The sequence below is a fragment of the Equus caballus genome, chromosome 22 (genome assembly GCF_041296265.1).
Source record: "Equus caballus isolate H_3958 breed thoroughbred chromosome 22, TB-T2T, whole genome shotgun sequence".
Classification (NCBI taxonomy): Eukaryota; Metazoa; Chordata; class Mammalia; order Perissodactyla; family Equidae; genus Equus; species Equus caballus.
This window is the reverse complement of record NC_091705.1, coordinates 7,829,196-7,844,338: the sequence shown is the minus strand read 5'-3', so window position 1 is coordinate 7,844,338 and position 15,143 is coordinate 7,829,196. Positions and strand designations below refer to the sequence as shown.

The following is a 15,143-nucleotide window of genomic DNA, read 5'->3' as shown; positions in this document are numbered from 1 at the left end:
TTGCTCAGGGAACTATCGGAGAACGAACCAGCAGAGGCCTGGACAGCGCTGCGAACACACAGAAGCTTTAGTTCAGAGAAATTTCCACTTTTCTGTGATTCCATGAACTCCCTCTTCTCCAAACATTTAGAAAAGAATCTGTGCCTTTTGGAGCAAATAGCAATTGTTTTCTCCTTATTCCACACTTGGGTTTATAATGCCCCCCGAAATCATCACCATTTCCACAGCTCCATGTGAGCAGTAGTCAGACAGAGGGCACTGGAAAACACTCGTGTGGGTCTCGCATCATTCTTCAAGAATAAAGGTAAATGGTGAAATGTCTTTGGAAAGCAATGCAGCACTGTCTTCCTAAATTAAAAACGTGCCTACCTTTTGACTTAGCAATTCCATATCTAGTAATGTACTTTATAGAGATACTCACACAATGCCATACATTTGTAACTGTAGCATTAATTTTAGCAGCAAAAATCTGCACACTACTTAATGTCACTTAAATAAATTACCATACACTCATACCATGGACTATGATGAGCTGAAAGCCGCAGCCTTGTAGGTGCAATATGGAAAGTGTTGTGACCAGAACGCTGGTAAGCAAAGAAAGCAAGTCCCAACGCTGTTTCCACGCGTGCTGGGGTGACGAGCAGAGCCTCTCCAGGGATCACCCGGGAAGTGGGTGGTCACTGGGACAGAGTGGAAAGGAAGACTTTCAATTTTCCCCCTCTGGCTTCTTACACTGTTTGAGTTTTGTTTGCCAGAAGCACATACTTCTACAATAGTAAATTCTAGAAAGCAAGGGATTAGGAAGGCAGGCGTTCACTGTCAAAGCCGGCCTTAGACAAGTGGTAAAAACCTGTCACATGACCCCAATTTGCTCTTGTAGGAAAATCAGATCAGAAATTCTGGAATAGTTCCAACTCTGGCCTGCAGAAGCAGGCCGTGTGCCACCTCCACACCTGCCAGGTCTCTCTCTGGGGCTCCTGTCAGTGGGGGCCCCGTGCGACGACAGGGGGATGGGAGACCCCTGCCATGGTTCACGGCACGGTACAGTGTGAGAGGCACTGCACGAGGGGACCTGCACCGTTTCTGAAGACACAGACTACCTCTTGATCTCACGGAGCTGGGGGTGGGGAGTGGCTGTGTCCACTGTGAGGGCCCGAGGACGGCCTGACACACCAACCAGAGGACAACACACATGCAAATTCAGGAAAACGAAAAATCAAGTATGGGAAAGCATTTTCTCCCTGTCTTTAGGCTCTCAGATACGCGGAAGAATAAGGAATGTCACCTTTCAGGTGCCCTACCAGCCGCACACATTACCCTGTGCGAATGGGTTTTCATTCCGGTCCTTTCTGACAGAAAGGCCTTTGTGATATTCTCACTGCAACCTCAAACGGCAGGTCCCCCACCATCTGGGCTGATCGATATTCGTTTCGGCTGCCTTTTATATTTTCTAGGGTTTGATTTCTTTTTAAATTAAATCTAATTCATCCAAACCTTACATTTTTCTAGTCTGAGCCAACTCTTCCAAACCTTGAACATACTGACATTTCTCCTCCCCAGGGGAAAGACGCTCCCTCCTCTCGCCCAAGTTCCTCGGGATGACGTAGTCTACTTCAGGACCATCCTATTCCCTGACCTGGCTGGCCTTGGGCCAGCACCCTACTTGGAATGACAATAGTTTGGGAAGATGTTCATACATCAAAAAGAACTAGCCGTCCAAAAGCCACTTGAAAACTGATCCAATATTCTTACCTATTTTTCTCTCCAGATGGCACTTTTAGAATAGTTTTGTCAAGTTAAGGTGGGGGGGGGGATCTCATTTGAAATTCTGGCTGGAAGAATAATAAACCACTAAGTTAACTTGGGAATAAGTATCATTTTATCTACAAGATTTAATCTTCCTTATCCTGGACCATGGTATGCTTTTCTCTGTTCACATTTTCTCTGAAGCACCTCACTTGAGTTGCCGTGTGGGTTCACACAGGCCATCGGTTAGGTCTTCCTCCTAACAAGGTTCTTCACTACCTCAAATTAGGACTGTTTTGACTCTCTTTCTAATATTGTCATCCCGTTTCATGCCTTATTTCAAACGTCCAAAGCCATACATGGTAATCATGGCCTAGGACACAGCAAGCTCTATTCTGAACACACCTGCTGTGAGAGAGCCAGAAAGCAGGCTGCTTCTCAGTTCCAGCCCTGTCTGTGTGTCTCAGACGCCCCGTCCCAAGGTCAAGTGGACGATCACCTTAACAGACAGGATGGTGTGCCTCCCTCCAGCCTGAGGAGGCAGGGCTCAGGCTGCGTGTTTGACAGGTTGACCTGACCTGTGGGGTCAGTCGGGCTGGTCCTTGACCCTCAACAGGAGGCTGCACCCACTCACAGGTGAACCAGGGTGCTGCCAGAGCAATGCCCCCCCAAAAACTGGCAGAGGAGGAAACCTGAGATAACATAATGTAGCTTCACAAAGGGGCAAGAGAGGGAAATCCAGCTAAAAACACAGGGCCCTGTGCTACCTGGCACAGGTCCAGACATTTCAGACTCCCTAAGATGCCGTGTTAAGACAAACACAATTTTCCACATCCACTAATGGCTAGTCAAAGACTTAAAAAAAAAAAGAAAAGAAAGAAAACATAAGACTACTGTACCAAATGAATGATGAACATGGTACAGGACCTCACTGGCCTGACTTTTATAGCAATATGCACTAAAAAGATAACAGGAAAGTAATGTTCTACATTATCTAATCTATCTTATATATAATATCTATATTAATGCTCCATTAAATAAGAGGGGTGAGGGTAGCAAAGAAGGGAAGCTGAGGGGAGGAGGGTCGGTAGATGCCATTGCTCCTTAAAAACATTACCCTACCATTATTCACTCAACAAACACATAGAAAGGAATAAAGCTCTGCTAAGGTACCAGGTGAGGTGAGAACACAGAACAGGCTGACAGAACGCAGCCAGACGTCTAAATAAGACTTGCCAAGACATGGAACTGTTCTAGATTGTGTAGTGGATGGAATTACTGTGCCTAATTTTTCACTTCTCCTTGTACTCACAGCTTCTCTCATGTCAGTCTGCAGTCCCCTTCCCGCCCCTTGACTCAGGATCAGTCATATGACTTGCTCTGGCCAACAGGATGCTGCTTTGAAATTTGCCCTTTTATGGCTCCACCATAACCTGAGAAGGGCCTCTGCCCTCAAGAGTCACTGAAGCTTCAGCCAGGGTCCCAGAATGAACACATGTGGAAGAGACTTACGCTTGACTGGCAGAAGGAGCCAAACCCTGCCAAACCACAGCATGAAACAGCTACCCAACTGAGGCAACGCAGAGCAGTCACTCTCCAGCCAATTTAACAAAAACATGATCAAGAATGAACGACTGTTGCTGTAAGCCACAGAATTCTGGGATGTTTGTTACACAGCCTTGTGGCAACAGCTGACTGATACAGATGGCTTCCCCAAAGGGAATACATAAGCCATTTAAAGACAGCTTGTCCCTCCAAGTTCATAAGGAAATCAAAGCTACTTACCAGGCTCACCTCTCTTCTTTGAACCAGACTTCTTCTTTGCAGGAGCCTCTTGCTTTGGTGCCTCCTGGCTTTGGACCATATCTGCATTTTTGCCCTGGACAGGAGCTGACTCTGCCTTTTTTCCCTGATTGGCAGATGCATCCACCTTTTTGCCCTGGTTCGGGGTCCCCTCTGCCTTTTTGCCTTGATGAGGGGCCCCCTCTGCTTTTTTCCCCTGGTTCGCAATACCCTCCACCTTTGTGCCCTGATTAGCAACTGAATCTGCCTTTTTGCCCTGGTTCTGGGCCCCCTCTCCCTTTTTGCCCTGGTTAGGGGTCCCCTCTGACTTTCTGCCCTGGTTAGGGGTCCCCTCCACCTTTTTGCCCTGATTCTGGGCCCCTTCTGCCTTTTTGCCCTGATTCTGGGCTCCCTCCCCCTTTTTGCTCTGGTTCGGGGTCCCCTCTGACTTCTTGCTCTGGTTCTGGGCTCCCTCCACTTTTTTGCCCTGATTCTGGGTTCCTTCTGCCTTTTTGCCCTGATTCTGGGCCCCGTCTGTCTTTTTTCCCTGGTTCAGGGCGCTCTCTGACTTTTTGTTCTGGTTTGGAGTGCCCTCTGACTTCTTGCCCTGGTTCGGGCTGACCTCTGACTTTTTGCCCTGGTTCAGGGTTCCTTCTGACTTTTTACCCTGGTTTGAGGTTCCCTCCCCCTTTTTGCTCTGGTTCGGGGTTCCCTCCCCCTTTTTGACCTGGTTTGCGGTTCCCTCCCCCTTTTTGCTCTGGTTTGCGGTTCCCTCCCCCTTTTTGCTCTGGTTTGGGGTTCCCTCCCCCTTTTTGCTCTGGTTTGGGGTTCCCTCCCCCTTTTTGCTCTGGTTTGGGGTTCCCTCCCGCTTTTTGCTCTGGTTTGGGGTTCCCTCCCCCTTTTTGCTCTGGTTTGGGGTTCCTTCTGACTTCTTGCCCTGGTTCGGGGTGCCCTCTGACTTCTTGCCCTGGTTTGGGGTGCCCTCTGACTTCTTGCCCTGGTTTGGGGTGCCCTCTGACTTTTTGCCCTGGTTCGGGGTGCCCTCTGACTTCTTGCCCTGGTTCGGGGTGCCCTCTTTCTTGCCCTGATTCAGGGCACCCTCTGACTTTTTGCCCTGGTTCTGGGTGACCTCTGACTTTTTGCCCTGGTTCGAGGTTCCCTCCCCCTTTTTGCTCTGGTTTGGGGTTCCTTCTGACTTTTTACCCTGGTTCGGGGTGCCCTCTGACTTTTTGCCCTGGTTCGGGGTGCCCTCTGACTTTTTGCCCTGGTTCGGGGTGCCCTCTGACTTTTTGCCCTGGTTTGGGGTGCCCTCTGACTTTTTGCCCTGGTTTGGGGTGCCCTCTGACTTTTTGCCCTGGTTCGGCATGCCCTCTGACTTTTTACCCTGGTTTGGGCTTGCCTCTGCCTTTTTGCCTTGGTTCTGGGCCCCCTCTGCCTTTTTGCCCTGTGCAGTGCCAGTGGCTGGAGCACTGGCCTTGGCACCCACTGGGGGCACAGCCACCATGGGCACCTCCTTGGGTGCGGCTTCCAAGACGGCAGCCTTTGAGGTGAGAACCTGGATGGAATTCACTACAGAACTGACTGCTGGTTCCACCTTTGCCACTTTTTTCTCCTTCTTCTTTTTGTCCTTAGGGGAGGAGGCCGGCTTCTCTTGGGGCATGGCTGGTACCGTGGCTACAGGAGCAATGACCACAGGTGGCTGCACTGGGGTTGGAGCCACAGCCACTGCAGGTGCCCGCACTGGGTCTTTGAGGAGGATGGTCATGTTGGGGGATGGCTCATGGTCAGGTATCTTCCCGTTGGGTTTCTCTTCCTTTTTCTTGGTCTTTCCTTTCTTTTCTACTGTTTTCTCCTTCTTTTTCTTCTCTACTTTGTGGTGGTGAGTTTTCGCCATCTCCTTGCGCTGGTTGGCTAGGGCTTCTTCATACGATGTCTCCTTCATGGAGAAGGTCGACACCAGGAAGATGCCAATGGCAGAAACAACCATAAATCCACCAAAGACCACAACCCCCAAGGTTTGAGTGTCGTAAAAATCCATCCTGGCTTGCTTTCCTTTCACCTGCCAAATACATACACGTAGATTACTTTTTGCAGAAACTGAGACGTTTCACAGTTTCCATCCCCACTCCCACCACCAAAGGTAAGGTTTCAATAATTCTTCAGACTGATAAAATCAAAGAAGGCAGTCTCTGATGTCACCATTCTTACCTGCCCCTCTGAGAAGTGAGCAATTTTTTTTTTAAAGATTTTATTTTCCCTTTTTCTCCCAAATCCCCCCAGTACACAGTTGTGTATTTTTGGTTGCGGATCCTTCTAGTTGTGGTATGTGGGATGCCGCCTCAGCATGGCTTGGTGAACAGTGCCATGTCCGTGCCCAGGATTCGAACCAGCGAAATCCTGGGCTGCTGAAGCAGAGCGCACGAACTTAACCACTTGGCCAAGGGGCTGGCACCTGAAGTGGGCAATTTTTATGCAAGATACGAGCAGTCCCTCTTAGTGCTGGGAGACACAAAGCAGTAGAGAGACAGCGAAGTGCAGTTCTGGAACTGGGCACATAATGCCCAGGAGAGTCAGAAGCCGCGATCACAATTCAAGATACTCCCTACTGCAGGGGTCAAAGATGCACACGAGCAGAAGGACAGGCCAGGGATACAACGGCGAGTGGTGGCAAAAATGCCCCACTAAAATTAGGGAGCCAGTGTCACACAGCCAAAGCTAATTGTAGCAATGTAAGTACTGTGTTGAGAGATCTTTTGCTTTTTCACATTAGGCAAGAAATCTTTTTTTTCTCAATGTGAAATTGACTGATTTAAGAAATTAGATGTGAAGCAAACCAAACACACGCACAGGCTTTCAGCCACACGCCTTCTGGCCAGCAGGCCCCTGGCATGCCATCTTGACTCTGTCACCGCTCTTTTCCCCAGAGCTAATAAACACAGCTACCCAGGGTCAGAGACGAGAAACTTCGCATTACAATCCTGAAAAGCGATTAAGAATTTAGTAAGGAAAAATGGCCTTTTGCCAGCGAAGAGTTATGGAACCTTCATAGTTCATGCATTAGGAAACAGGAAGTGTCGGTCTTCGGAAGCCCACCAAAGAGAAGACTCCAGGTCTGGACTTTCACATCTGGAGGCTTTCAAGAGGGAGGGAGGACGGCACCGCCAGTCCCAATCCTCACCCTGGGGAGGGGCCTCTTTGCCAGGTAACACACTCTAAACCAAGAGGACGAACCGCCCCTTCTCACTGCCCACGGACCAAAGTCCAAAGGGTCAGAGGCAGCCGGGTGCACGCCTTCCTGATGACAGCCTAGGCAAAGTTCAACGCCAGTGAGAAACTCCAAGAGGTCTATTTACTCAGGTGCATTCCATGTTTATCAACCAATTTTGACGCTGTCATCACAGTCCCAGTCCCCTGACCAGGGAGAGAGAAACAGAGCCCAGACCCCTTAAAGGGGAGCAGCAATGGAATCAGTGAACAGAATGCGAGCTCAGAGGGGTGGGTAAGGGAAGGCAGAAGAGACAAGGGAGTGGAGGGGAGAGGTGAACGGGTTCCCGTTAGCCTGACCACCCAAATCTCTAGACCCTGTGGTAAGCCGAGTCCAGGCCTCTCTTCCATTGGGAGTGGGGAAGGGAAACAGAGTGGGAACTTCTAAATAACAATCATGAAATCCAAATTTTGACATTAGGGCATTTTTAAGGGACTGAGAAGAGAGACTGTTTCAAATGTCTCAGCATCATGTTCTGAGAAAAATCACTCTTGTTGCAGAACAACCCACAGCCTCGCTGGGCCTTGCCAATAAAGCCAATAAAGCTTGCAGGAAGCGGGTTTAACGCACTCCCGACAAAGCTTTGCCACACGTGCCTCCCACAGTGGTAACTCCGCCGGCTGCGGCAGTGACACTTCCTGCTCCCAGACTGTGACCCTGGGCCTGCAGGACCAAGTCTAACTCTTCATTCCAGTCGCAACTTCTGCAAATGAAGTCGGAGGCGGGCTCATGGAGCCTCTGAATCCTAAGCAAGTGGATTCTGACCTCTGGCCATGGGTTACGACAGCGTGATCTTCAGCCACAGTGCCCTCATATGCGACAGTCAAGAGAGGCTGTCCCCAGTTAGCCTTTTCAAGAATACACCCATAAGATAAGTGTTGAAAAGGAAACTGGGCCTGGCTCAGCCCTGGAGGGATCCTGTGGGTGGGAAGGCAAGGACAAAAGGCTGGGAACGTCCAATGGCCAACCTCCATTTCTTGGTGGGCATCCACCAACTGTAACTCTGGGTCCTCACAAGGACGGCTCAGAACTTCACCAGTGTCGACACGTTCAGGTACAAACACTACATAATACTCACTATACTAAGTCTATTCAGATGACAAAAATCCTCTGAAACACTCCCCTTCTCCAGAGGTAGCACAATGCCGGGGGCCTGGGTCCCCCTGGCTGAGGCTCCATAAGCCCTGAGTGGCTTCCCGACCAACAACTATGGTCTCGAGGGGCGTCTGCCGTGGAGCAGCAGGGTCCCCAGGCCGGTGCGGTCACCGGCCTCCTACACAGTGGGGCCTGCTCCCTGCCTAGTCTGTGGGCTCTGTTCAGCCACATGGTTTAGGCAGAAAAACCAAGATTGAAAAATGAGCCTTGACCCTTACTAAGTTAAGCAAACAAATGATACAAAAATATACGCTCTGTTGAGAGCACAGAATCGAGAAAAGCAAGCCTGGGAGAACATTTTTCCTCCGCAGGACACACAAACATACGTTTGATAGCAGCAAACGTACGTTTGACAGCAGCTGTCTTCCCAACTTCGCAGGACAGGTTGCTCTAAAAAGGAATTACATCTTCACCACTAAATCCTGTGTTAGAATTTCTTTAATAGAAATCTTTCACGGGAAAATGAAAAGCCCTCATCTTAAGTAGTAATGTGCTGAAACATTTAAGGCCAAGGCCGCCTCCCCTCGGAATCTAAGCACACGCCAGCCGTCCCGCTGCCCTGCAGGGCAGACACTCCACGGGAGACCCGGCTCACGGAACAACGGGCGGGCGAGGCCTCCAAATGCGCGCCCAAGATCAGCTCTGCGGAGCTGCACTTCTGAAATCCCGCCATCAGAGAAGGAGCGCCAGGAGGAATCTCCTCCAGGGCCACGCCCAGTGGGCAAAGAAAGAATCAGGCCAGGTGTGTGCCCGCCCATATCCTGTACGGCTCACCACAAAGAACCTACGTTCTGTCAATTCCAAAACCTTCTATGACACGTATACTTTACTTACTATTTCTAGTATGGTTAGAGTGTAAAGCAGAAAGGTGAAGAAAGCAACAGGTCACCCAGAGGCCCACCCCGAAGGTCTGAGAGAACAGCTTTTCTTCTCTTCCTAGGGGGTAAGAGTTAGGGGACAAAAATGAGGGGAAACCCCAAATTCTTTACACATGGATACATCTGCTAACTTGTGCGCCCTGGCCAGTCCAGTCCAATTTGGTAACTGGGATTTTGGTAGGTTTTATGAGAAACCCCTGGGGCTAGGTCTCATCACTACCAGCTGCTCTGCCATGGTCCACGTGTGGGGGCTCCAGGTCCATTTCCTGGGCACAAGGTGACCCACCAGGAAAGTTTAGGAAACCAAAACAGAATGACAATGACCAGAGACCCCAACAGATATGGCTGCATCAGGATCACCATCTCCTAATTTTTTAAATATTATAAAATATTTCAAATAGGCAAAAGAGTAAGAAAACTGTCATGAATATCCATTCACCTACCACCCAGGTTTATCAAATCTATCTATCACCTCTCCTTCCAGAGAGAACCAGCAGCCAGAATGCGTCACTCGGAACCTCCACACACATTTATGCTTACATTGCAAATGTGTCTCCCCAAACAGCAGCGCTGCTTTCAGTGTTGCCAAGTTGATAAGCTATAGAAACGACACTACTGTAGGTATCACTGGGCAAAATTTTTTAAATTAAACTTTGTTTTTGATATTGATTTGTATAAATACACATAGTTTTAGTTCATTTTAACTCCTATGTTATGTAATTACATCACAAATGGAAAGGGGTCCACACTCCTACGACAGGCATTTAAGGTTTTAAAAATGCAAGCTATTCACACAGAACTGTAGTGTGACCGGTCCCCCAGCTGCCCTGTGCCCCGTGCAGACTCCTCCAGGATGTACCTACAACTGGACCTGCTGGGTCACGGGGGCACAGCTACACCACCAGATGCTGCCGAACTGCTCCCCAAAGGGGCAGTGTGGCGAAGGCCCTCCCCCCTCCACGTGTCTGTCAACACTGCCTGCTGTGGTCAAACCTGGGACACGGCCCAGTCGAACGGATGTGACGTCGTATCTTCCGTGGTTACTTGCCCTTCTAAGTTCTTTTACTGTCTACTACCTGCTCATATCTTTTGCCCATTTTTCTCCTGGGTTGTCTTTTTTTTTTTCTGATATCTAGGTGTCCTTAACATACTTTGGATATTAATCATTTGTTTTAGACATGTTGAAGTCTGTGGTTTCTCTTTCAACCAATATGGTGCTTTCTGTATTAACTACTAATTATACTATTAATGGAGTCCAATTTATTAACATTTGCCTTCATAGTTTGTCATTCTTATTTCACAGCTCCTACCCTAGAGTCAGACAGAGAATCACCATCTGGAAGAAAGTGTCACTATCCTTTAAACTGAAATACTTATGTTGGTTAAAGACAACACATCCCTATGGGCCAAGACTCTAAAAGGACAAGATGGTTCATACAGAATGAAAAATCCCCCTTACACCCGGCCCCAGTCCCCTAGGTTCCAATCGTTATGACAGAGGCATTTTACTGTTTAGAAGTTATTTTCTTCTAAAAACCTCAGTAACGCTTTTCCTAGATAGTTTTTTAATCATCTGGAATTTGCTTTGGCAAACGACAGGAAACAGTGCTGTAACTTTCTCTCATCAGTTTAATTACCCAGCACCATTTCCTGACTTGTCTACCTCCCTAGCCCCCCCAACTTACACAGCCACGCTGTCCCATCAGTCTGAATATGGGTGGATCTGCTACTGGACTCCACACTGTCCACTGGCATATTTATCCACACCCTGCACCACCACATTTTTGGCCTCTACATCCCCTCCAAAAATTCTATTGGGATTTTTATTTGAATCACCCTGAATTTACAGATGATCATAGAGAGAACTGACGTTGTACGCTGTGGGAGCTTCCCGTCAATGAATATAGTACGGCAGAGCACTACATTTATTTAAATGTTCTTTTATACTTGTGGAGAGCTTTTATGATCTTCTCTATAAAAGTCTTTACCCATCTTTTTTGTTGTTGGTAAGGTTATCGCTATTTTTAAGTGTACTGGAAAGAGATATCTTTCGTAAATTACTTTTTCCATTTCTAGCTGTAGACAACCAGCAAAGCTATTCGTGTTTGCATATGTGTCATTTACCCAGATATGTAAAAGTCTTGTCAAATTTAGGCGTTTGTAGATTCTCTTGCATATTCTTCATAAGAAAATCATCCGTGAGAAAAGACAGTGCTGTTTCTTGCTTTTTAAGCTGTACGAGCTCTTCTCCCTTCTCCTCGTCTCACAGTGAGAGCCGGCTAAGACCTCAGCAGCGGGGTCGACCAGGGTGGAGGGCAGCTTCCTGGTCTCAGCTGAGTCTCTACTTCTCCGTTTCACCATCAGATTTGTGTTGACCATAGTTTTTAGTAGAAACTTTTTATCAGGTTAAGCTAGCTTACATTCCCAGTTACTTTTTTTTCTTTTTTTTTTGACAATTGGGTATTGAATTTTAGCAAATGCTTTTTATCACTTGACAACTTCTCTAATCTCAAATGGGTTGAATTACAATAAATATTCTAATGTTAACTCACAGATGGCTCTTATGCTATAAACACTTCTTGATGGGTCCTTTTTTTGGTGAGGAAGGCTGGCCCTGAGCTAACATCTGTGCCAGTCTTCCTCTATTTTGTATGTAGGTTGCCACCACAGCATGGCTTGATGAGTGATGTGTAGGTGCACGCCTGGAATCCAAACCTTGAACCTCAGGCTGCCAAAGCAGAGTGCACAAACTTAATCACTATGCCACCGTGCTGGCCCTGGTAGGTCTTTTTTAATATATCACTAGATTTGATTTACATTTTTATGCGGGCCTTGTGTGTGTGTTGTTTAGTGAGGAAAGTCAGAGGTCACAGTCAGACTGTTCTTATGTAGTCTTGGTTGTAAGGTCACTCAAGTCTCACAAAATGAGCTAAAGATCATCCCTTTCACCCCGTTCTTTGTAGGTTTGGAAGAACTTGCCTATAAAACTATCAGGATCTGGTGTTTCCAGACCTGTTTTTGGAGGGGGATGGTGGGTGAAGAGCTGATTTTTAATTGCTGTTTCAATGTCAATGATGATTTCAGAACCAGCTTTGGGGTGTATGATCCAATCCAAACAGGCACACCTCGTTTTATTGCACCTTGCAGATAGTACACTTTTTACAAGACCCTCCACAAGCAAAACGATTATGACTAGCTCAAGGCTCAGAGGATAGTATTTTTTAGCAAAAAAGGACTTTTTAATTAAGGTATGTACATTTTTCTTTTATCTATAATGCTACTGCATATGTAATAGACCACAGTATAGTGTAAACATAACTTTTATATGCACTGTGAAACCAAAAACTGTGTGACTCACTTTACTGTGGTAGTCTGGAACAGAACCTGCAATATCTCTGAGGTGTGCCTGAATAATTAATTTTCATTATTCCTTTTTCCAACTTCCACTGGTTTATTCTGTTCTAACTTCCTGACATGGACATTTATTAATATTCAGGCCTTTCTTTTTTCTTGTGGTAAATACTTAAGGCGATAAATTTTCCTCTAAGTACTGCTATAGCTTCACCCTACAAGCCACAACGCACAGTATTTTCATTAGTGTTCCACTGTAAGTATTTTCTAAGTCCTATATGGTCTCTTTGACTTGGTGACAGTGTTCTCAACTTTCCTAACACATGGGGGCTTTGAATTATCATTGTTAATTCCTAATTTAACTGCACGTCATCATAGAATCCGTTCTGTGTTACACAGGTCAAAGCTCTCAGACTTTTAACCATGATTTAGAAAAATAATTTTTTATATGACCCAGGATTCACATACTTAAATACATGACAGATACATGTATGTATATACACACATAAATAACAAAACTTTCATGAAACAATAACTTACTATTAGCATGTATGATGCACTGGTATTTTCTATGCCATCAAAAAATTTTTAAAAGGTTTTCCACAACCAACTAACCTGACATTGAAGCCCACAGTAGATTGGGCCTACAGTGTGAAAAACACTGATTTAGATTATATTTGGTGAGTCTTGCTCAACTGTGGTCAATTTTTATAAATACACATGTACTCTATGGAGTGAAGGGTTCTATGTGTATTCCTAGTTCTGGCTTAATAATCTCTTACAGAACCAGGCCAATTTTTTGCCTGCATAATCTAATAGCTATTGAGAGTTCTAACAATCTCCCACCAAGATCATGGACTTCACAATTTCTCCTGGGAAATCTATCAACTTGTGCTTTACCTGGAGGCCATCTGATTAGGTGAACATAAGATCAGAAGTGTTACATCTTCCTGATAAAGTACCTATTTTTTCCCCTATTATATAGTAACCTTCTTTATCCCCAATGATTTGTTTTCATTAAAGTCTAGCTTGTCTGATTATTTTTAAAGTTATACCAACTTTTAGAGGGTTAATACTGGCCTAGAATCATTTTCTATTCTTTACTTTCAACCTTTCTGTGTTCATATGTTGTAAGTGGAACTCTTAAAAATAGCATACAGCTGGATTTTATTTTAAGAACAGTGTGGCGAATTGTCTTTTTAACAGGTAGGTTTGGTTCATCAACATCTACCATGATTTCCTATATAACTGAACTCACTTATACCCTTATCTTGTGATTCCTATTTACAATACTTTTTCTTAGCTCATTCTTCCCTTCTTCTTTGCATTCTACTGAACTATTTAAGTTTTATCCCCTTTTTCTCCATGGTGTTTGGAAGTTATATATACTATTTTTTTTAGCGAGTACTAAAATTATAACTGTTTTTTTCCCTTACATTTTCCTAATACATGCTTGACCTGATTTCACCAACGCTGCTTCCCCACCTTTAGAACACCTGTAGAAGGCCTAAGGCTGGTACCCTTCCATCTGTCATGAGCCCCTTCTCCACACACACCAAAACTACTCGTTTTGTTCCAGACAGCTCATGTTTAAATTACCCAAATGTTTACCCATTTATTTGCTCATCACTGCTTCTTGCATCTCACTCTCTTCTTTCTGTGTCTTCCCAAAGTACACCTTTGACAAGTTCTTTCAGCAAGGATCTCTTCTTGGTAAACTTTCTCCATCCTTAGAGCCCTGAAAACAGTTCTTTACTTCCTCCTCATCATTCTCCATGACAGATTAACTGAGCATAGAATTCCATGCTGACAGTTAATTTTCTCTCACTGCTTTGAAGATATTATTTTATTTGTCTTCTGGCTTTTCTGGGGCGTAGGGGGTGGTTACCATTGAGAAATATGCTGTCAGTCAATCTGTCATTCCAATAACTTTTTTAAAAAAACTCTCATGCTTTTAGATCTTTCGGGTTCTATGGATTCAACAAAATATTAGGTGTGTATTTATTTTTATTTACTTTATTCGGGCTCATTATGATGAGTTTGAAGAGTCACGTTTTCACCAATTCTGGAAAACTCTGGACACTTACCTCCTTGAAAAATTTCTTGTGCGTTTCTTGGTGGTAGGACTCCTAATTAGACCTCAATGTCCCATGCTATTTGGGAAACTCCTCAGACACATGTTCCACTTCACTAACTGTCTCTTCAGCTGAATTTAACCAGCTCTATAATCAGTCTTTCCAGTTATTCTATGTTTTCAAGTCAGCCTGGCTTTTTTCGCAGTATCGTTTTTTTTCCATTAATGTTTTTCGTTATCTACTTTTATATCTTCAATAGTGATTTTGTATCATATCTTTGGTGGGACTTGATCAGTGGCAATCTGTCCGGGCTGAGTTATGGGACTGTATCTAAAGAACTATTTTATTTTTCCTTCAACTCAGAGAAACCAGCAGCCAAGGACTAACTTTTACAGGAGGCAGGGACCTCCTGTCACCAATGCTTTGGAGACCGCCTCCTCTGCCTCAGGACAGAGCAGATAAGCTCCATAGGCCATCTCCCTGGCCACTGGTCTGTCCTTTCATTGAGGCTGGGCCCTTCAAGGGCATAGGTTACATGGGCGTATGAGGGAGGCTCAGGTCCCATTCTCCACCTTAGACAAACCCATCCCCAGCTGGCCATTAAAGCCAAAGGCCAAAGACCCAAGATGACTCTGGCTGACAATGCCCCACCCACACCCCAGGGTCAGCTTACTCCAGGGTCCTGGTCACTCCCCTCACCCTTGGTTTATGGCCTCTGGCAATCTCTTTTACTACCTTATAAGCTCAGCTACGCTTTTTAAAGAATGCTTGTTAACTTTATCTAACATTCCTAAATGTTTGGAGAAGAGAGTTTTCAGATCTGATCAAAAAATTTAAGTGTAATCTCTGATTTTTTTTTTTACCCAGAGAAAGTAAGAGACAATGCAGGAA

At 45.7% G+C, this 15,143-nt stretch overlaps 1 protein-coding gene across 4 annotated transcripts in view; it reads right to left on the bottom strand.

Moving 5' to 3' along the window:
• RRBP1 (ribosome binding protein 1) overlaps positions 1 to 15,143 on the bottom strand; it is a 61,816-nt gene that overhangs the window by 34,005 nt on the left and 12,668 nt on the right. For all 4 annotated transcript variants that reach the window (XM_023626081.2, XM_070247100.1, XM_070247098.1 and 1 more), the window contains exon 2: positions 3,532 to 5,587. In XM_023626081.2, coding sequence (XP_023481849.2) covers positions 3,532 to 5,566 — 2,035 coding nt within the window. In that variant the 5' untranslated portion in view covers positions 5,567 to 5,587. The remainder of the gene's footprint in view (positions 1 to 3,531; positions 5,588 to 15,143) is intronic.